This window comes from Corvus hawaiiensis, chromosome 2, assembly GCF_020740725.1.
Source record: "Corvus hawaiiensis isolate bCorHaw1 chromosome 2, bCorHaw1.pri.cur, whole genome shotgun sequence".
Classification (NCBI taxonomy): Eukaryota; Metazoa; Chordata; class Aves; order Passeriformes; family Corvidae; genus Corvus; species Corvus hawaiiensis.
This window is the reverse complement of record NC_063214.1, coordinates 102897106-102921176: the sequence shown is the minus strand read 5'-3', so window position 1 is coordinate 102921176 and position 24071 is coordinate 102897106. Positions and strand designations below refer to the sequence as shown.

The following is a 24071-nucleotide window of genomic DNA, read 5'->3' as shown; positions in this document are numbered from 1 at the left end:
TGAGACCTAACAAATATTAAGATGCTTTAAACAGCGACTGAAAAATCATTGGTCTTATTACCTCTCTAGACAAGCAAGATCCCAGATGTAGAGAAGGATTACAGAAAGACAGTTTAACTAAACCAGTAATACCTTAAAAGACAACAGTAAAGCATTCTGCACCCTCTCTTTAGAAAAAGCCTTTTTAATTGTCTGAAACAGTATTTTTCAATTTTTTTTCTCCCCTTCCTATTTCACTTTACAAATGTTAATTTTGATGATTAGCTTGCCTTAGGATTTTACCAGTGGACATTGAAAGGAAATGCGGAGCAAGAAGCATAACCTTGTGATTGCCTTTAAAGCTAGTTTCTTACCTTTCAATCACATGCACATATCACAAACTGTTTCAGAAATCCACTCATCCATATGTCAAACTTCCCAAACTCCCCCTTCACGCACTGAAAGGACAGGCAACTCTAAAAAGGTATAATACCACGATTCTGCATGGGTTTTTAAAAAAACCCCCCTCAACAACATGACCTCTGTTATTATTGCCTTGCTGTTAGAGCTGAACGTGTGTAACTTAAGCAGAGACTCACCTTGCATGATAGCGCGAGTGCCAGGAGGCGCAGGCATTAGACGAGGGCAGGTGTGACGTGGATGCCTCGGATTGACTTTCGGTAAATTTGGTTGCGTGCCAGGAGTGCGGCCTGCAGGCTAGGTCATTCCTTCTGAAAACAAGAGGCAGAGGGTGCTAGTTTAATGCAAACAGTTCAATAAGGTGAGACACAGCAAAAAATCTACCAGGGCAGCAGTAAAACATTTCACAGATAGGACAGAGGCACAATGACTTTAAATGACAGCAACACTTTCTATATGCATGCCAGTTTTGAAAAGATATCACCATTTCTTTAAAATGCTTGAGATGCAGTGGAATGCCAATATTTTTGGAATATTTTTTTATGGGGGGTGAGCTGGGTGTTTTTACAAGGAACAGAGACTGATAAATTTTAAAGTACTTGACATGTATCCAGAACTTTAATACTTAAAAGCTAATACTGAGACTTAGGACTCTTTTACAACTTGACAACAGTAGGGCTTTGGTAAGATTTTACTGTAGGTAGGTGCATATGAGAGGAGCTAGGAAGAAAAGAGTTAATGACAGGAACGATTAAAGCCATGTACATTGTTCCACACAAGTTAGTAATAGTGATACAAGCAATCATATTGACTGACTCCAAGCAAGTTCTGCTTCAGCTCTTGAAATGTTTGGCACCCCAGAAATGCAGGGAGGTTTTGTTTGTTTTGGTGTTTTCTAGGTTTGGTTTTTAAAGAATACATCTCATCAGTGAATCATGCACGTACCCAAATATCTACTTGGAAATCACCTCCAAATGTTCCTGGTCATGTAACTGAAGAGATCTCTTCTAGGAAGTACAACAGTAAATTGTTGTTAGAGCTTTGCACCTTAAAAACTGTTTTGCAAAATTGCTCCGTACTCCTCTACCCCCTTCCTTCTGCTCAGGAATTAGTAACTACAGCTTGTACTGTCTTCCAAGGACTTGCTGATTGTTACACCTCTCAGCACTCATGAAATAAGTGCATTCTTTTTCCCCTGAGGTTAACTAAGCCTTCTGGGTGGAATCCAGCTACTTCTGTTTTAGTGAGCAGATGCCAAGTACAGGCCATTTGTCCAGACCAGTCACCTGGGAATGAAGCAGGACCTTCTTTGAAGGTAATTCATCCTGCCCTTGGACAACCACTGCATTTAGAGACCAAAACTAAAGCCAGTATCTTCAAAACAGGTCGACTCTCAGTACATAGCTTTTCACAGTACATTCAGGAAGATGTGAAGAAATCAGTGATGAATTGCTTTTCCAAACTCTGCATGCAAGATTACAAAAGGAGAATAACAATTCTAAAGGGAAACTGTAATTCCACTACAGCATCATTACTGCCACTAAAAAAAGAAGTAATTGTTTCCATAAACAAAAGCCTACTCTTCTCAGCATGACCAAAGAGAAAACGGTTAAGCAGAGCATCTCTAGTTGTTCCTTCTTGGTAGGACATGACATTCTGAGAATGGAGGAGCCCCAGTACTCAAACACAAACAAGTGCAAAAGATTCTGCTCAGCCATTCAATGACAGGCTCCAGAGAGTCCTTGCTAGCTCCAAGTCTGTGTGCAGGTATGGAAAAAATTATCATTCCACTGTTCAGCTGCACAGAATATCAGATGTCTTTTTCCCCCCACTGCTCACCTTTAAACAGTACTGACACCAACTCAGCAAACCACAAATATCTGTTAGGGCAAATTCAACAGACCTCCTAGGCATCAATTTGGCTAAAAAGGTTTATCTTTTATGAGACAATTACTCTTCTATGATGTACCACTAAGGAAACACAAGACTAGGAAATTAGCACAATACAAGCAGCGTTTGGAGCATAAGGAAAAGAAGGTTGGGAAGAGGGCTTCTGGGACAGTTTGGGCTTCACAAATGGTAGGAGGAATCCAATCACTGGGAAGAAACAGAAGGGATGCACATGTTAAGTCAGTACTGTACCTCACAGAACTTCTCAAGATCTTCATAAGATAGTTCCTTGCTACATGAATATCATTTTCAGATGGCATTTTCTGTGCTACAATATCCACCACCACTTTCATCTTCCTGAGCAGCCAAGCAAGGGGAGGAACAGACTGAACTGAGTTGTGGCATAAGGCAAGTCAAGTGGACAAGAATTTACAAGTTCTGGTCAATTTTCTGTATTTGTGGACACACAGTATTTTTGAGAGGGTCTCTTTTTTTGACATAATAGTCTGAACAGCCTAAAAATACTGGTGGGATACCTAGAAGGTGGAATCACGGAGACACCTGCTTTTGTTGCAAAGTTCACAACATAACTAAAAATGAATTCACCATGCATAGTCAACAATACTTTCTGATAGTAATTACAATTACATGGGGAGAATCTGTCCTGCACTTCAAGAAACAATTTTTTCTAAAAAGTGGACTGCAACATAAATATTGATTCCAAAACTTCAGCAAATGGATAGAAGGACTAGAAAGAAAAGATTAAAAGATTCAAAACAGGAATATTTTGCAGGCAACTAAAGAAGCTGGAAGCTGAGCATTTATATTCTAATGTAATACCTCTGTATTACTTCTGAGTGACAGAATGAGATCATCTGAACCTACAACCCAGAAAACCTCCAGCATTAATGGAAGCATTATTAAAAGCATTTCACTGAAAGTGTCTTTCTACCAGTGCTTTTACAGAAGCTGCTGGAAGGAAAATGTTGATAAGCATAGAAGATAGGTTACAAAGGAAAAAAGATAAAAGGCCAGCAGATACAACAACAGAAGCATGTATTTCCCCAGCACCACCTTCTCCAACAGAAATTGTCTCATTCTTATCTACCAAATAGCATCTCTTTTGTAACTCTGCCATACAGGCTTTTGCATTTGGAGTGACCAAGGCTAAAAGGTGACAGGCAGTTCCAGGGGCCTGCATCCAGGTGAAAAGCAATTGCTAGAATTTATTTCATAGAACCGTAAAATACTTAGGGTTGGAAGATCACTCAGTTAAGATCACTCAGTTGAAACGCCCCTGCCATGGGCAGGGGCACCTTCCACTAGATCAGGTTGCTCACAGCCTCATCCAGGCTGGCTTTGAACATTCCCAGGGCTGGGGTGTCCACAACTTCTCTGGGTAACCTGTTCCAGTGCCTCCCCACCCTCACGGTAAATAATTTCTTCCTAACATCTAATTTGCCTGTTAATGTTTCGTTCCAGCCCCCTGCTGAACGAGCGAAGGCCTGGCCGCTGGCTCACACCTCAAGCCGGAGGCTGCCCTCCTTTCCCTGCAAGCAGCGGCAGCCGCACGGGACAGAGGCTGGATGTGCCATTCCTCTGAAGCCAAACCGGCTGTTTATCCCTTTTCAAAGGCTCTCTTTCCTTCTTTCTTGTCCTTATTTTTCCCCTGCCTCGCCCCCTGCCGGCTACCGTGCGCTGTGCGCAGGGAGGCCGCGGCTCCGGCCGCCACGGTCACTGCCGGACTGCCAGCTCCTATTGCTGGGATCATTCCTCACCCTAACTGAGCCTTCCTCCGGCCGGCACAGCGGCACACTCTCCTATGACCACGGAACGTCACACGGTAGTGTTTTTTCTCCTGGAGGCTGCAGCCCTGGGACCGCAGGATTGCACTCCACATCAGCAGTAATTACTGACAGCCAGGGCTCCCCATCTAACCAGAAGTGGGCATTAGAGGTCAGTCCTTACAAATGCAGTGTCTCCCACTGTTCATCTGTATCCGCTGACAGGAAATAAATCATGGAATCAATCACAGAATGGTTTGCATTGGAAGAGACCTTAAAGAGACCTTAAAGATCATCTTGTTCCAACCCTTCTGACAAAGGCAGGGAGGGACACCTTCCACTAGACCAGGTTGCTCAGAGTGCCATCCAACCTGGCTTGAATGCTTTCAGGGTATGGGCCATTCACAACTTCTCTGGGCAATCTGTTCCAGTGCCTCACCACCTTCAGAGGAAAGAATTTTTTGCTATCTAATCTAGACCTACCCTCTTTCAATTTCAAGCCATTCCCCCTTGTCCTGTCACTACATGCCCTTGAAAATAGTCTCTCTCCAGCTTCTTGTAGGCTCCCTTCAGGTTCTGGAACACTGCAGTGAGGTCACCCCAAAGCTTTCTCTTCTCCAGGCTGAACATGCCTAATAATCTTAGCATTTTCACATAAGAGAGGTGCTCCATCCCTATGATCATCTTGGTGGCCTCTTTCGGACTCCAACAGGTTGATGTCCTTCCTGTGCTGGGGATGCCAGAGCTGGATGCAGTACCCAAGGTGGAGTCCCACCCTAAAGAAACTTGGGTTTAGACAAGAAATCCCAGTTTTTCAAAAGTAAAAGGATGGATAAGTTAGTGGCTCCAGTCAGAACTGAGCTGAATCTACAAAGACAGAAAAAAAAACGCCAAAGCAGAAGCATCTGGTTTAACTTACTGTTGCACGTTGTCAGTCCTAATTCTCTGAGTGAAAACTGCTTGTAGTGATCATTTATATTAAAGATTCTTTTAAAAAATATATTCCCTTTTCAGTTACTTTAGTTTCTACAGAAAGCTGCAGACCACGTTTCAAGGTACAAACATGAGAATTTGGGAACCAGTCAATGTAGTGACACTAAACAGCAGCTATCAAAATAAAACTCTTCTCCCTCCATTCACCACAATGCAACTTGAAAGCTTTTCAGCAGTCTGCAAACCCTTTGTATTGTTAAAAACTTTGTTTTTAAAATAGTCCAAGTTCACTTTTCCAAAGTTGAGCAGGAGGTCCAAACTACTGGCAGTCATTTTAAACCTTGTCTATAACCAGAAATTTGGCCAAATCCCAGTGTAATTGGCTACAAGACATGTCAAGGATGCAAGGCTAAGGAAATGCAGAAAGGCTGCAGTCCTGAGATAAAATGGAAACCTGCACAAGCTTAAAGGTCAAATGCACAGTTCATTGGCATTCTGAAACAAGCAGCACTCTCGGGCACTGCACATACTGCAAGGTACGACTCACAAGGTGCCCTTAGATTGTTTCAAAGCCAAATAAACCAAACCATGCTCCACTTGTTTGTCCTACAGAAACAGACGACCAGTTACAAACACTGTTGCCCCATGCCAGCCATGCAAATCTGCTAGGAGGGGTTCCGTTTTTGGAATGTCCTCAGAAAACCACTCACACATTGTTTGGTTTACTCCATGTAGAGAAAATGTCAAGAATTTGTAGTGACAGCGCAGGTGCCCTTGTTTGTCTGCTTATAAAACCCAAACAGCTTCATAGTTCTCAGCTTTCTCACCTCCCCTCCTTTAGAGTAACAGTAGGCTAGACATACCAATACTTCATTTACAAATTTTTTTAGTAAATCTGTATAGTCTGGGGGAACAAAAGTCTTCCCAATCCATGGGTTTTTTTGCAGTTCACCGACCTTGTGTTCAATAAATTAAAATACACTAGAAGAACAACATGTAATTAACTGGGTGCACAAAAAGCTACTGTAAAGAAACTGCTAAATCATTTATTCAATGTATTAAAAACATTTTTTTTGGATTTTGTTAGTCTTCTGAATCCTCGGCAGGAAAAAAAACCACCATGAGGCTGCAGTTACCCACAGCGGCCTCAAATAAAAAGGAATTGACAATGTAACTGTTTTTCATTCCAGAAGCTGTTATATGTACTTGTCACTGCAGATTTGAAGAACTCACCCAGCTGTGGGAGCTCATGGTTAGAACTTGATGGGCCCACATAAAGGTTTCTTGCTCATCTATTTAAGAGCTTACACTTGTTAAGTACTCAAGTATTGCTTCTCACAACACTTGGAATTCTCAAGTAATCTTCCAAATAAATACTGGTCACATCACACAGCATCCAGGACTCATTTACTCCAGCTTAGACATAACTGAGACAAAAGATGAGTGTAATACTGTAAAAAATTACAGTACTTTCCACATTGATAAAGAACTGAATAAGCTTTTCACGTAGAAATTTTTCCTTGAGGCATCTTAGTCTCAGAAGGACTATAGAGATTTGAAAGAAAAAACTGCTCTGCAAAAAAAAAAAAAAAAAGGGAAAAAAAAGAAGGAAAAAAAAGAAGAAAAAAAAAAAAGAAAAGAGATAAAAAGAAAACTGCCTGTTCTGAGGGCCCCTTCTGGATTACACATACAAGTGCATGTAAAAATTTATACTTCTTCCACTGAATTGGAAGCCATGCAACTGTAAATCACTTTGTGATACATGGCATGGTTTGTAAAAAGCATTTTTACTGTCATAAAAACTATTTTCAGATTAAGACAGACATTAAGAGTTTCGGCACATTACAGAGCTCCTAATTTGGGCAGGAAATATCAACTGCCTTAACGTGTTGGAAGCCCAAGGCATAAGGTGGTTACAGTTGCACAATCACCCAAGGTAACCTCTCCCTCCTTACCTCCCGGGGCAGCTCAAGTTTCAGGTGAAGTTAATTGTAAGTTCCCGTTCTTTATCTCCACCTGATGACTGCAGCCAAAACAGCATTATAACAAGCAGCAGGACAGTCTGAAACACTTACACATCCATCTACCATTTCTCCATTGGCAAAGGACAGATATTTTCCTGCAACTTCTTGAAGCATGAGCTACTCTCCTCCTATGCCTGTACTAATTCAGGCCAAATATTTCCAACATATTTTGTAGAGACTCTTAATGGAAGCAGAAAGAATCTGCATGGGCAGGTATAATGCTGTCTCTGAGAGCTCCACCTCCCACCTGTGGGTGGGAGCCTGACCCTGAGAAATGCCAGCCGCCACCCTCCATCCCTAGGGGGAAGATGGGGGCTGTAGTGAGGCAAGTGCAAGAAGCTGGATCCTCTGCTGAGGCTGGTTCTATGTCTTGCTTTATCTTCTGACATTTCATTCTGCAAGAAACAGAGCTGTTTCCTGTGATTTGGACACACTGGGAAAAAGTACAAACCCTTATTTTGAGCAGATACATGGCAGCCCTAAAACACTTACAATCACTTAGAGCTAGAAGTTTAAAAATGACCAGAAAACCCTAATTTCTGGGATTCCTGGAGCAGCGCTGATTTTGCTTGGGGAATTAGGTTTTTAGGCTTATTTTACAGAAACTGAATGTGCCAAGATATGCATCCAATTTAACATCAGTAGACTTGAAAGCTGGGTTCAGTCACTTCACAGCAAAATAAAAGCTATTCTCCAAGCAAAATTGATAACAGGGTAACTTCACAGCAATAACAAAAATCTTCAATAGATCATTTTTCTTCCAGCCCAGCTCACACCACCCCTTCCATATCTCAATCTTTAGTCACCCTAATTATCAGCAAGAGCAAGTTTTACAAGAGAGTAAATCTGGCAAGAATAAAATAATAAATGCCCACAGGTTGAAAAATGTGCTTGAATACGTAGAAATCAAATCAGAAACTATCCAAATTTTTCAAGCCCAGATCAGTTACAATGAATGACAAAACATACGAAAAAATGCTCTAGCTAACACTCATATATAGTTACTCCTGCTGCCAAAGTTTGTTAAAAAAGCTGCAGGATCTATCAGCATCCCTCTGAAATGATCAAGTAGTTTAATAACTGAATTCATCCATGCATTCTTCCTGCATAAACCAAGGTAGCTATCTACAGACAATCTCACAACAGATCACACAGATACTATGACTACATCACTATTATTAAACTTGGAGCAGTGAATACGGCTCTAACAGTGAGTACTCAGCTGTTTGCTTTTTATGTGCTACATTTAGTCTTCTTCAGTGGGAAACAAAATTGGGTTTCAACACTCCTTCTAGGGTGGTACAGAGCTCCACAGAGGGAAGTCTAAACAACCTCAAGGAATAAAAAAGGTACCTTCATATAGAAAAAAATCACTGAGACACACTGAATACCACATATGAGCTCCAAGTGACTAATTGAAGTTTAATATTTTATAGCTTTACTCAAAGTTCAGTGAAGTCAGCAGAAATGTGTGATGGGTTTTATGTGCCAGTGCTCTGTTATGTATTATTATGCATTATTATAAACCAACAGTAACCTGCAGATGTTGATCCTAACTCTTCTGGGATCCTTCCCACAAATACAGTGGGCAGATCCTACCTGAGAGCCCCGTAGTGTGAGAAGGTCCATTAGCCTCACTAGATTAAGGATTTCTCTAATGGAGCTGGCTGGCCTGTCTGGTCACCACTAAGACGACAGAGACAGAAACACATCCTGAGCCCACGCTGCTCCAGCACCCCACCTTCACAGCATATGTTCTTGAAAAGCAGGAAGCAGTAACTGCCTGGCAATGACAAAAAAAACCCCCCAAACCTAAATTAATCATTTAACACTCCCTCCCCCTTCCCCAAACTGTGTAAGACAAGTGTATTTAAAAGATTAGGTTTTTTTTTCCCCCCTCACCTTTGCTCAGTACTTCATATTCCTCTCCTTCCCAAGGAGAAATCCTACAACCCTTTCTTTAGATTTATCGTGAAGAACAAACGATTTTGGTCTCACATTCATCAACATACTCATTTCCTCTTGCACTGTTCCGTAGAAATCCCCTTCCACCCTTGTGTAAGCATGTTGACAAACAGCTCACAGCCTAGGAAACTTTTTCCACTGAATTTTCTTTTCACACCACTAAAAACTCAAGACTTAAAAACCCTTAGGCCTTGACGCTTTGAGTTTGACTCTGCCACTCCATTTGTCTCCATCCCATACTAGGATGAAGAGACCAGCCCAAGATAAATGGCTGCAGACCTCTTAGAAAGTAGCGACTGCAAACCACCCCAGTGCATGGCCCGGCTGGGAGATGAATGGTTTTGGCTCAGCAAGGCAAATTTCTCAGGTCTGCCTGAGAAATGGGAGGCAAATTTGAAAGCAAACAACGAAATACTCTTTTCAAAGTCACCTCCCCTCTTCCACGCCTGCTGACTCCACTTCAACAATCCTATAATGAAATTTTAATCAGATGCATTTGAGACAACAATGCATAGCTTTTTTATCCCCCTCATCCAACAAGTTACAAAACACACAAAAAAGCCAAGAGAAAGGCACCCTGAGCACTGGCTTATCCCAACAATGAAATGATGGGGTGAGGAGCTGCCAGAGCTCATGAGTGTCCTACCTCCTGGCCAGCCCAGCAGGAGCCTCCCCACCCTGGCACAGCCTTAGGGTACCTACCTATGCTCCTCCCTCTGGGACCAGGCAGAGCTCCCAGCTGGGAGACCAGCCTCCTGTCATGGAGCGGCAGCGGTCCAAGGGCGAAGCGATGGGGCCGAGGTGGCACCGGGCGGTGTTGGTGGCATCCTCCTGGGTTCTGTCCCCGGCAGACGCGGGCAATGCTGGCGGAGCAGAGCATCGGACTCCTCAGCCCTCTGCCACCGGCTGTCCTGTGCTAATCTGAGGCCGCCAGCTTAGGGATATAATTAGACTCAGAAAGGAGCCTTGTTAGCACTCCCCGCTAAGAGGCCGGAGCGCCTTAGATGAGTCAGACCTGCGACTCTGCCGCTGAATGCTGCTGCGGAGCTCGGCAGGGAAAAGCTGAGCAAAGCCCAAAAAATGAAACCAGAGGACTGTCCCTGACAGAGGAGGAAGGAAGGGGAGCTTTAATGTTCGTTTGAAGTGGTGCTTGACATGGCGCATGGAAAATGCACTGACGTTATGCTGCTGAAACTGTTTTTGTTTATTTGTTTTATCTGTTCTAGCCTTTTCCAGTCTTCTAAGCAAATACACGGCTGAGAAAATAGAGGGGTCTGGGGCACTGCACTGTAAAGAAGTTCATGTCACCTATGAGATGACAAAGCTAAAAGAAAATCTCTTAAGAGCTCTGATGGACCATCAATGGTAGTGCAGAGTTACAGATGTTTTTCCTACACATGAAAAACCACCAGACAGTCTTCTCAGGGAGCAGCACTTCCCCTGAAAGAGAGGTAGCCTGTTATATCCCAAGAAATAAACTACCTCAGTATGCAAGCATTGGAAATCATCACCTCCAGAAAAAAGTGGCAGGTACATCCTTCCATTCCCTAGGGAGACTGATGTTACACATTCTGGGGAGTTCTTCCAAAGGACAATTTAGTTTAAAAGTCTTCTGAAAAAATAAGCTTTATTCCATAGCCACAAAATTAATCCCCTTCTGCTAGTCAGATTTGCACATGTAAGCTTGCCATGGTTGCTGACCATCATCATACCTGAGGATATAAAGGATACAGTAACACGCTACGCAGAGTTTCTTTGGGGAAAATGAAGAAGATTAATTATGCTGTACCCTTAAGGATCAGCACAGCAGAACGAAGACAAACTTTCTTCTTACACACTGGCCTATGTGCCACGATCATGTTTGCCTTAGGTTCACTGACCCATCACACTAAACAACAACTATACATTTTTGTTGGTTCTGTTCTATAACAGAGCAGACTGCACCACAGCATCCTTACCAACCAAGTGACCACCATCCTGCATGTGTAAAATGAACAGCTTTTCACAGGTCAAAGCAGGATGCACTTATAGTTGTAAAGGAAAAGCTGGAAGTTCCATGGATTTACAGAAATCCTCAAACTTCAGGAAGGCAGTTGGCTAAAGAGTAAGAAGAGGTCTTATTTTATGCAAGTATACATATTTGGATTTTAATAAGAAATCCAGTTAAGACAGCATATGACAGAATTACAAATTACAAAGATGTCCAATAGCTCAACTGTGTGAACCTGCTGGAAAGTTAGATGGTGTCTGGCTAAAACTTTCTCAGCTAGACTGATATATTCTATTAAAAAACAACTGCACTTCATATAAAGGTGAGAGTATAGATTACTCACAGATGTTAAAGCTAATGTAATGAGGGTTTTTTCTAAGTAGCCTTCAATAAAGGTAAGCTAAACCTAGCATGATGCCTTGCTTATCAATATTAACACCCATGCACGTGTGTGCATGTGCATACGCAGTCCAGAGGAAGGCAGACTTTGATGTAATGGCTCGCTTTTCTAAAAATGTTTCAGCAAGAGTCTAAAAACCATGGAGTTATTGCTGTGTGAATGAGGATGCAAAGTCAACCTGACAAATATTATTCTTGGTGACTTATTTGGCAAAACACAGAAGTGAAATTCAAGTGGGAAAAAAAGAACTTTTTTCCTGAATTTGCAGCAGCAAGTCCATCCTCACTCTAACAGAAAATAAATTGCATCAAGTAGATACTATAGAATCTGCTGTCTAAAAAACGAGCAGAATTACACTGATACAGTGGTAAGAGACAAGGAAAACTAAGTATTTCCTTAAAGAAAAGGAAAACCTGAGCCTAAAAAAAAAATCAGTTGACTAATACGATTTTTAATTTGCTTTAAAAAGCCTCTTTTCAGTCTTAATCTGCAATCAGATACTGCTGAGCTGTCCTGCTAGACTGCAGCCAAAACAGCAAACAAGCTCATCTTACCTTCACTACAAAGACTTCTGGGCATGGCAGTACATTTGCTGAAAAACAGCTATAAACAGTCAAATAATTGCTATGAAAGCCTTCCCAGAAGACTAGTGGAAATTTAAAAAATATTCCTGAAAGAATTAGCATTACTAAAGTGCTTATGTGACATATAGAATCCAAAGATGAATGAAGGTGGGTGACCAGACAAATGCCATGCACAAGAGTTCAGCCTACAGAAGAACAGAGACTTTTCAGTCAAGGGCCAAGACCCCTCTCATTCAAGGCCTTATCTCAAGTGTAAACCTGCCGCTCTAAGAGAGTCCAACTAAGTAAACAACCTGGAATCATTACTCCAGTTGCTGTTGGGTTACAGTAGAGAAGGAAAAGGAGCCTACATCCAACATCACACACTTGGTATTAATGCAGACATGCTTATAAAGCTATGACACTGGATGCAATCCCAATAGTATCGGGTCTATGTAGTACCAAACAACTGTTCATTAGTAACTGCTCTTGAAAGAGGAAACTGTATGACCCTAGCTCAAAGGAAACCCCTGCACATCACAATCTGAGCTTCCAGAGAGCTTTACCTCCTTAATGAAAATTAAAACATCGGCTAAAAACTTTGTATTAAAAACCAGAATAGGTAAAGAGTTAACCCCTCACCTTCTCCTTTCCCATCCCCAGAATGAGAAAATACAGATTCAGGGTGAAAAGCTTTCAAGCTTTCACCAGGAACACACATCAGTTTCACTTGAAAAGTTTCCCAAATACTTTTTTTCATTTATTTTAATAGCCAAAGTTATGGGAAGTAACTTGCTCATCACCAAGAGCAGTGCCAAAGGAAAAGCAGCATCTGCAATCAAGTTCGTTAATAAAGGTGCCCATCCCTGTCTCTCCACCTGACTCTGGCTGCCAAGGCAGACTTCATTCCCCTCCAAGCCTCCCCCTCCGTCTCTCCACAGGCATAGGGCTTTTCACCAAAAATACACCAAAAAAAGTGGTTGAAAACCTGAATGCTCAATACACCTGTCCCTTTGAAATCTTCTGGGAAGCACACTTGGGATGCTTTTGCCTAGACTGACCTTCCTGCATTATTAAAATATATATTACCACATTTAATTTAGGAACGCATATCCAACACAGACTGTTGTGTCCTAAGGCAGAAATTTCTAAATAATATACATATTTTTGAAATCCTTTACGTTGTTTAAATGAAAGTAACAGCCACAAGAGAGCGCTACCAGCAAAGGATTCAGACACAGAGTAATAAAAAATAAAGGTTGTGGTTAGGCAGTCTTATTTGCACATCTAAATGGAGTCCTCAGACATTTAATTGCTATAGCTGTGATCTTCAGAAGCCAGGAGATATTCTGGTTGTCTCCATTTCTGAAGGTGAAATTCCAGATAGAGCACTGAATAATCTCCCTTTGAAACTAAGAGAAACAATCAGCAGGTTTTGGATTTTACGTACCTTTAAAATGACCCACTCCAACTGAGACACTTGAAATTAACAGCTTTTCTGATATCACCTTTTTTTTCCTGAATGCCTGTAGCTGACTGAAACTCAATGCAATGAGTTAAAACAACAAAACTGTGGCTTTGCTGTTGTTTATGATCTCTGTGCACTGAGTATCTGAATACCTTGTACTCCCCTCTTACTTATCTTTTCAAGGAAAGTGCCAACAAATCTTAACAACAAAGTCAGCCTATTTTTCTGGAAGCAGCAAATGGAACTGCAGCACATTTTTCCATGCAAAACAGGAGTTCCTGTTTTTGTAATTTCAGTTTCTGGTATCTTATCATAAAAGGAAACGACTTCCAAAAAGTACCCCTAAAAAAGAAGTGACCTAGAACTTAAAAACAATAAAATAAAAACATAAACACATGCTTAACTTACAGACCTCTAGGGGAGAGAAAGGCTCTAAAAGAGAAAAGTAATAAAATCAATCTATTAATATTCTTAGAATGGCAAATTGAACCAGTATTTTGACAGACAAGTTATTGACAGAATTCTATTATATGGGTATCTGTACAAATACCTAAAATTTCAGCAAAGCAGCATATTCTACCTTAAATGCCCATTTTCACATGCCAAAATTCACACAAAGGACTACACAGTCACCTTTTGCCTTTGCTGTCAACCATGGCAAGACCTATAAGGCCTGTAGCACTGCTCTTTGTTTTCTCCTCCCATGTATCATGTAACCAGTCGGTCTGACCTCCCGTTTTCCAGTCATCCTGCACCTGAAAAATGGAGCAAACAGCACCACCACACTACAGCCAACAGTGCCTTTTTTTAAAGAAGCCATGCTGGAAGGAGTACTGTCTTGTCACAGCACAGCAGCTCCTTTCCTACCCCATGCTCTAATACATTGCATTTTACATAAAAAGAAATTAAAGAGACCTGCAAAATACTCTGCTTCTGTCTGTGAAAATAAATAAATACAAATAAATTACCAACCCTAGCACCCTTAAAGACTTCAGTCATTGAAGAAATCAGGATTTCACCATCCAGTTCGCTCTGGTTTTCCTTGTTCCTCAGCCCAACTATACAGGCTTGAGCAGGATGGAACAGCAATTTCATTTATAAGTAAGATATGCACTGTCAACAAAGAGGTATTAATTTGTATGAGGTATAACATCATAAATCTTCCTGCCTTCTGAATTCACAATAGACTACCATGATAAAGCTCTCATATTCTGGAACTGTTTTTTCTTGGTCTGCCTTGGGGAACTAGACAGACACATCTGGATGTCTGAGATAAAAGTGTTGCTCTTGGGATTTATGGTATATTATATAAGCTACGTAAATACTTTTCCCCCATCCTTATTTTTCGCACATTCCGCTACCTTTTTGATGGCTAGATAGCATTAAACTCCTGATGTCATCCTCTTACCTCAGTTTTTACCATAATTTATCAGAATTCCTCAGAAGGATAATAAAACATTTTTTAATGAGTATTTATCATTATGAAATATCTAAAATGCTTCACACATTGAATAAATTGGTTCTGGCAGAGTTTATTTTCAAATATCTTGGAGACTATCATGCCATGTAAAGTGCTAAAGAAATTAACCTTTAAGGTAAATACAAAAGAAGTGTTATTCACCAGTAACACTGAAGAAAAACATAGCCTCTGACAGAGCTAATGCTAACAGCAGCAGCAGACAAAATACAGGGGGGATTTTAGGCCATCTTACCATGGCTAAAATGAAGGAGCAGGAAGCAGAGCAGCCTTCAGACACATGCCCCCCTGCCATCTTTGCCCAGGATGGGCACAGTGAACGCCAGAGCAGCACACGGCTGCCTGCGCCAGCCCAACACGCTGCCTTCAGCAAGAAGGAACTTGCCACATCCTTGGGGCACACAGCCACAGAAACCCTGGTGCTGCTTATGGCCAGAAAGAATGGGTGTGTTTTGCCTCCCAGCCACTCACAATAAGCTTACCCTTCGACAGCCATCCCAAATGAGTTGAGCTTCCTCAGAAACCACAGTCCAAATACTGGTCTTTCTGCACAGGTGTGGTGTTTTCCCACACCGATTTCAGCTGTAATATACCTAACCACATTCAAGGTGACCCAAAAACAGGAGTGGGGAAAGGGAATTCCTCTTGTCCCAGGGCATTTCAGGAGAGATCCCAGCCCTGCTTCATCTTGTTCTTGGTTAAAACACTATAGCCACATGATGCAAATTACTGAGCGTCCATGAAGAACTGTGCCACAAGCTGGTATGGTTCAGGTTTTATCTGAGAAAGCTATTTTGCTCTAACACGACCCATGCCAGGCTAGTTACCATGCCCCACAGTGCTCTCTTCCCCATCAGATGCCACTCTCAGTTCAGCAGCCCACCTGCTGGCAAAGGCTGCTCCCTGAGCCAGATCAAAGAACTGACTCTGATTTTGATTGCAACCCAGCAGATATTTCCCCAAACTTCGGCTTTTGTCATTCTGTCCTTCTTCTGCACTCAGCATGAAGCTGGACTAAAAGCACAAGGGCTGTATAACTCAGCAGTGTGGTAGCTGTGACTCTATGTCCGACTTTGTTTTGCCAGGTGATCCAGTATTATGCAGATTCAGTAGCAATGACCATAAAATACCCCGGGTTTTTTGTGCAAGAGATAAGATGCAAATTTCTTCAGTTATTCAGTAACTAAATCTGCAACACACTTGCATTCCTGCCCTTCCTTGAAGTCGTCACACTTCTGGAGTTAAGGGTTGGATTCAGAAATTATTTTAAAACTTCTTTATAATCTTTTCAAATTGGAAGGTGTTACAGGTAGTTACTTGAGCAAGTAGAGCATAAAATCTCTACACTCAATATGGTAGTTACTTGATCCTGAAATGTTTAAGAAGTGCCAAGTTCTCAAACCTGTCAATCATTTAATTTTCAGGATGTGAAATATGTAACCTACAATAAAATTTCCACAAGGAGAAAATTGCAACACACTGAAACAGGAGTATTAGTCCTTCTCTCCTAAAATTGGACATGGGCATTTCAGTGTTCTTGACTAGTGTTTAAAAACCCAACACTCTTAAGTGCTTAAAAGCAATCCCAAACAATTATGTCAAAACACATACAACATACACAGAACCATGACTTCAATATGCAAAGATCATCTCTGATATAAAAAGATTATTTATTTTGTCTTTAATGGATGGGTTTATAATTCTGTTTCAGTCAGGAGTCTGCAGGTATCTGCGGTATTATCAAACACACAAAAAATGGTCTGTGTGTGCATACAAAACTATTATGTGAAATGAGTAAGTCTTCAGCCACCCAAATTTTAGAAGGCTCACTTGTTTTCCTCTCTCACCCAAGGGGCTACATATTAGTTTCCAACACCTACACTGAAATTCATAAGTGGAAAGCAGTTTTCAGGATAGCTCCAGAATGACCTCGTAAAAAGCTATGGTTAGATCCTGTAAGCACTTGTATACTTTTTTATTTTCAGTCATGTGAGTGCTCTTACTAAATTGGACGAGACTACTCACGCTCAAAATTAACCATTTGGACAAGTGCATGCATGATTGCAGGAAAAAAAACACAACTAAAAGCCAGTCATGATTCACAGGTTGTTACTGTTTCATAGATATCCCATTCCACAAAAAAAGCCATGTTGCCCAATTTTGGTAATTACTTAAAAAACTGAATAGCACTGCCACAAGTAACCTTTTGAATAAGCATATTCAAATTATAGAATATTCCTTTTACCTACACAGAAATGTCTATGGCCTTCTAGTAGCCCAAATATTGCCCTAACAGAGTTGACTTGGTAAAATACTGTGACATCTGTTGCAATTTTGGCTTTCTGTTATTTAAGCTTTACAGGGCAGATTTTTTAGATTTGCAAAGAAATAAATTATGAAAGTTGTCACAAAATGAAAACGTATCATTCATGACATCTGTATTTGAGAGAAGCCTGACAGCTGTATAAGACGAACATCCAAAATCACAAGACAACAATTTGCTCTTTGAAACCAGGGACAATACTGGAGGAACTAAAGCTTATGATCACCTCAAGCACCCATCAGTGTGTCACTAACAGCATGTTACATACAGATCATGTTAATGCAACCAAGAAACGGGTGAGGTGGGCAGAAAATTAAGACATGAAAGTGCTTTTTAGATGTACACCCCACTGAAAAAGCAGTTGGCATGGGAAACATCCAAACACCTGGGGGGTATTGCTAGGGTTACAGCAAAGGGAATGTGGATTCACACCATTAATGTGTTGGGTTAAGTGACTGTGATGCAACCAGGGAAAATGGTCCTCATCAGGGCTCTTCTAAGGTATAATTTGCTGAAAAGATGGAAGTGTGTGCTTGATAGGGACCGAGGCTGGAGAGCTGGCCAGAGTAACGACACGTACACCGATACGATCTGAGCATCATTCTCCCTTTATGGTTCAACTATGCAAGCTTATATCTACTTTTGCAAAGATTCACGCCCAGTCCCTCTAGATGGCCTCTAATCAGCAGGGGAGCCGACCACTGTAAAACTTTGCCAAGGACTTTCAGGGCTGCCTGCAGCCAGGTGCTTTCCAGGCCTGCCTGCAGACAGGGGCCTGTTCAGGGGCTTTTCCTCAGCAACCCTGGGTTGTCCAATCTTTCCAGGGGTATCATATGCCCCTGTTCCATAAGGAATCCCTCTACATGTGCTCCTCCTTTTGTCATGTCCATTCCCCTTCCATCAGTAGTGCAGGATCACACAGCTGAAGGATGACGAGCACAGTGGAGGCCCAGCCAGCCTTGGGTTTGCCCATGGAGAAGGTGGACAGGAAACTGGAACAGGAGGTGACCTCCACATGGGCTGGCCTACTTTTTGTGTCCCCACTGAGCATGTGTGTACAGAGTGGTTTATCTGGCAGATGCTCCATTAAACATTCTTCACAGAAAGATCCTGCTAGGCATTCCTTAAAGCACAGGACATCCAACCCAACATTCTCCTGAGCTGGGCCTGTAGGTGCTGTGCAGTTCACATGATGTGCCATATTTGTGCTTATTTGGTTCCTGCCACCCCACTGTGAGCCATAGTAGCTCACTGGCAGCAGCAAAGGAGAAAAAGAGGCGCCCTAGCCTGGTCATGCCCTGTCGCATATCCTGAAACACGTGACTTGTTCCCCTCTCCATCACCAGACCTGGCTGGGAGCAGTGTATGTGTGCATCCCTGGCACACATTTACACCTGGCCATCCTGCTTAGAGCAGGAAAGGGGACCCACAACAATATATTAACCTACTTCTCAAATGAATTTGCAAAGTGGGAGTTGAAAAGAGCCCAGCCCTTCCACCAACTGCAGTCACACAGGAATTTTCATGCCTTGAACCTGAAAGCTGTGTGCATCTGTTAGAAATACCCACTCCCAAAGATCTGCACCAGCATATCCTGTTCCATAGCTGTCAGTTCCAAGAAACACAGGTAGCAAGGGGCTATCACACCTGCCTACTTCTTACAGCAATGGTACATGTATGCAGATACAGCCACAGAAAACCCACTACAGTTTCCTACATATTTCCAAATTCTGGTTGAAAATACAGGAATTTTTTAAAAAAAATTGAAAAAAAAAAATCCATTCTTGGTCAGTTAAGGCCAAGGTCAATCATCAAAAAGGAGGAATTATGGCTACAGGGTAGCAAGAGAGAAACCACTGTTACTTGTTTTGCCATAACAAACCCTGGTTCCAGAAGCAATGAAATCTAATTGAAAGACAAAATAGATTTCACTTGTACTCAACAGTGGTTCTTCACAAGTGCATTTGGTTTATTGAGCAATGCTTAACCATAACCATGGGCAAAATACAATATGATTAAAAGTAGAAAAATACATGTAATTTTTCAGATTGTTTCCCATACCATTTTGGTATTTATGAAAGTAGAGCTATCAAGGCTAAACACAGGTAAGAGACAGAATTCACAGCCCCCATCTGTATCTCCTAATTGTACAGAAAAAAAAAAATCCCTCAATTTTCCAAGTCATCTCACAAACTGATATTGCCAAGTTTCACAGAGTATTTCTGCAGCCACAAGGAGCCATGAAGTACACAGTTAGCTGCTACACAGATCATAAATAGGTAAGACTAGATCTCCTTGCTAAGTTACACAAAACTCACTACAGAAAGATCATTGGTAGTGTTCAGCAAGTTTCTGCTCAGAATGTGACAAATTTCAGTGATCTCCCATCTGAACATTGTAAATGACTGTCAAGATTTTTATTCATAGATTTCTGCTCAGGTCTCAGGTGTCTGAAACCATACTGTACAATCTTGGACCCCTCAAGACATTCATTAAAAATTCCTTCTTCTGTGCTTTAATTAGGAGTTGGCTGTCTTCATGAAGTGCCATGCAAACCAAGATAACCCTAACTTTCCATGTCCAGGTGTTTATAGCACAAGTATCATGGAAATCACTTCCCTGGTTAGGATTTTGCACAGTAATGCCAGTATTCATAATACGCTTCTAATAACAAGTGTGTTTGCTCCCACTCTCTTTCCTTTAACAATGGACTTCTTCAGCATTGCAAAAAGAGCTTGCACTTTGGCAACATGAAGGCACAACACCAAAATGCTGTAGAACAGAAAAAAATCCAACAAGCCCTCATGTGTACACAATGTGGCTAAACTCCAGAACTTTAAAGCTTGTTCTGAGTCGCTGGCAGTACCTGAAGAGTTGGCCAATAAACAAAGTCCAGCTTCTCATCACTGGCAGACCCTGTGGAAAAGAGGCTGCTCCTTCCCTCGCCTGCCCATTTTGACTGCCCCTAACAGACAACTCAAGCAGCCAAGAGGACAACACATATAACTTCTTAGGGTGACTCCCAGAGGTTAAAATCTCACCCTGCCTTTAATAAATCACACATGAAAGCCTCACCAATGTGCCAGTTTTTAACAGTTTAATGTGTCTCATGAATGCATAGTGAAAAATTACTCTTACTATGGATTTGTGATATATGCTTATGTCTAGTATATGCAAAGGAATGAAGATGGTATGTAGTAAGTATAAAGGAATTTAAGTTAGAAGTATATGCAAAATAATTAAATTACACAGAATATGGCAATCACCTCAACATCAACACTCAGACCAATTTCATTTGTATACAGATATGCAGTTTCCAAACAAAAGAAATTCACATGTAATTCCTGTAAGAAATGTCCTAAGCACAGTTTGCTTTCCATTTTCCTAAGACAGGAATCTACACAAGAAATTACCCAGTACTACACTGAAGAACTAGCACGCAATTAAGGTGTATTGTTTCTACAAATCCACTTGAGAAAATAACATTAAGCCTCCTGAGTCCTATTTTAATCCAGGACCAAAAGTACACTGTGCTTGTTCAACTGTCAATATATGTAAACTACTTAAACATCATGTTTGTTGTTGAGCCAGTTGCATAGCCCTGATTTGGTTTAGACCACAACTATGCAGTGTTTCCAGAAAACACAGCAAAGTATGTATGCTGATAGCCAACACATTTATGCCGAGTATTGGTACTGTAGACACTTTTATTTAGAAACCAATGTTATCTTCCCTGAGTCAAGCATCATATTCTTTAAAAATAGCAGGTAAATATAATTTTGTGGAAGCCAGCTACCACTGGAGAACAACATGAGCACCTTAAGAAACCTTTGTCCCAGACACAAAATAATTGTTGTGAATGAAACACATTACTCTCACTAAAACATTTTCCCTTGGTCTTCGCTGTAGGTACATTAGACTTCTAAACAGACAATAGCATGTCCTACTGTTTCCTACGTATATTTAGATCAATATAGGATCAGGCTGTGGCTCTATTGCTTTGAGAAGAAATTTCACATGGACGCACTTCTCAGCAGTGACAAACTCCGATTTTTCTTGATTAATTATACTGACATTAATTGCAAGGAAGTTCTCTACTTTCCAGAATTTTGTTAAGAAGTAATTTTTACATAACATAATAGATTTTTAAAAGTTAGATTTTCACTTCTGGATCAGTCTACAAATAGATAGTAAAAATGACCCCAGGGAAAAATGTTTTCCACACAAAATGTAGATCTTGGCTATCCACATTAACTCTCACAGATAACAAGAACAATATGATTAAAACAAAGATTTTCTTAAGCTTAAGGATTGAGTTGAACTTCAAACTGTCTATTTTGTGCTTCAGATTATTGCACTGATGCCCACAGGGAATAAAATGTTAAATCAATGCTACAGACAGACATCACAGTGGTAGACAAAGGACACAGGGCAAGCAGACAAGAAGATGCTATGATGACGTGCAGATCAATACATCATCTTATACGTAATTCAATGAAAGGGAATTTTGTGGGACTATCCCCACAGTCTCCTCTGGGAACAGTAAGTGTGGGTCTGAAGATTGAAATAGTCTAAAAATGCTAAAACTGCCATTTCAAGATTGCTGTAATTGATTGAAGTGCAGATGACCTCTGAGAAGTGGTGGTCTTACCCAGCTGAACCCCTACTTACTCAAGTAATTTTGTAGTCAGATCAGTTCCCTGATCCAATTCAATCCAGACCTGCAGGATCACTCACACAAAGACTAAACAACTGGTTTGCTTAAAAACACAGCTGTTTAAAGCACTCATAAAAATTCAGCTTAAGATTTAGGGCAAACAAAACAAAATACTGTTGTTCAAACCGTAACTTCTGAAAGAAAGCATGCAAAAAGGCTTTTACAAGAACCTGCATCATTTGAACTTTCAACAGGAAAAGAAAAGCTATTTCAGCACAGCAACAGCAGTGCATGAGAACAAGCTGGCCGAGAATAAAATGAGACTGGAAGTTAAAAGGTTTCTGACTGTCAAAGGACTGATGTCCTAAGGCAACTTTCCAAGGAAAGAGCAAAGTTGAAAAACCACAGACAAAAGCCCCAGCTAGTTTCATTCAGTAAGTTTTATGAAATTTTATCTAATATTATGCAGACTTGTCAATGACCCAAAGGGCTAGTGCCTCTTTTGGGAGCTATGGAAGTTCTTAATCAATTTCAGACAAAAATGTTTTCTCTAACAACAGCCACTGTTTCAGCCTCTTGGCCAGAACAGCTAGCTTGTTTTCGCCTGTTGCACATAAGCTAGGGAAGGAAAAAGGGGAGGGATGATAAAGGACTGATGAAAATCCATCAGTTTTGCACCAGAGTGCTCAAGGGCATACATAGCAATGGGGCTTTGCTGCCTGCAGAGAATGGCCACAAATCCCCAGCAGCAAATCAGCACTTGACTAGCTGTAGGAAAGTTCTCCAAAATCACACACATGAAGTGAATCATAGAATCATCAAGGTTGGAAGAGACCTTTAAAAAATCCAGTTCAACTGTCCACCCAGCACTACCATGGGAACCCTTAAACCACAAAACCCAACATCAGCTCCAGGCATCTTGAACACCTATAGGGGTGGTGACTCCACCACCTCCCTGGGCAACCTATTCCAATGCCTGGCCACCCTAACAGTAAAAAATTATTTTCTAGTATCTAATCTGAATCTCCCAGTTTAAGGCCATTTCCTCTTGTCTTCTAAGTGCTGTCAGAGTAGAAGAGAATGGCCCTTACCTCACTGCAACCTCCTTTCAGATACTTGTAGAGAGCGATGAGGTATGAGTAACAAGAACGACACAGCTGTGTCTCTCATGAGAGTATTTCTGCACCAAGCCTTCTGCCATTTCCAAAGATAGATCAGAATTCACAGATTCTGAGCAAATTACTGTCATAAAATTGAAAAGCACCAAGAAAGAGGGAATCTTTCTACTTGCTCTGAAGCATTTCCTGGTAATTAAGACTTGCTGTCTTGGCAGATTCTTCAGTGTCTATAAAACTTCTCAACCCTGAAGTTCCCCCTTTCTCTGACTGGAACAGCTGATGTAACTTCTGCTAACAGAAGTGCTTTTACTGAAATAGCCAGCGCAAGTTTGAACTGCTGAACATCAACATGATTTATGGTAGTTGTGAATGTATTTTATTTTGCATTTATTAGTTTCAATGCTGCAAAAATTTGGTAAGAGCTTCCAGAAGTAGCTATTGTTGAGGATATAAACTATCAGCTGTGAAAGAGCTCCAGGTTCCTGTAGTTCCTTCTATCAAAAATACCTTCTAAAACAGAAGGTGAAAAGCACGTTTTTGTACACCTCTCTTACCTATCTTTGTCTAGCACTGTGATGTCCTACCTGTCAGTGCTATTTCACAAAAGACTGTCCTCATTTAAGACAGCCTCAAACAGTCACAATATTTACAGATCATCATACCTGTCAAGCTCAAATTCTTGGCATTTCTTATATAGCATCAAAATTCTTTTTTGATTCTAAGAAATTCTCATGTGAAAGACTGGCTGGTATAATTTGGTAAGAGTAATTATTTTGAAAGTTCTGATACACCAGAGTAGGAAATTACCACAAAAGATCATGTTGTTCAGATTTCTTGATTGGAATTTTTTTCAGAAATTACAAGATTTAACCTACTTTAACAACAGTTCACTTCTGTCAAAAATACTTCATGAAAATTATTTTTAACTCAAGTTAGCAAAAATAGCGTGAACTTAAAAGTCGCAAGTCGAAATGACAAAACAATAAGTTTTCATACCATGAACGTGTTCTGATAAACTGCTTCACTTTTCCCCTCCACTAATAACTGAAAGGACTCTTCAAGCAAACCACTTATGAAATG

General features: G+C 41.0%; 1 protein-coding gene across 5 annotated transcripts in view; it reads right to left on the bottom strand.

The window, feature by feature from the left end:
- The window catches only part of SHROOM2 (shroom family member 2), a 123771-nt gene that overhangs the window by 45532 nt on the left and 54168 nt on the right, over window positions 1–24071 (bottom strand). The window contains exons 1-3 of one of the 5 annotated variants that reach the window (XM_048328997.1): window positions 9698–9883; window positions 2542–2646; window positions 579–710 (exon numbers count right to left, since the gene is read on the bottom strand). In XM_048328997.1, the coding sequence (XP_048184954.1) occupies window positions 579–710; window positions 2542–2642 (233 nt within the window). In that variant the 5' untranslated portion in view covers window positions 2643–2646; window positions 9698–9883. Of the gene's footprint in view, window positions 1–578; window positions 711–2541; window positions 2647–9697; window positions 9884–24071 lie in introns of those variants that run through there. The other 4 variants (XM_048328962.1, XM_048328971.1, XM_048328979.1 and 1 more) reach the window with 4 other exon arrangements.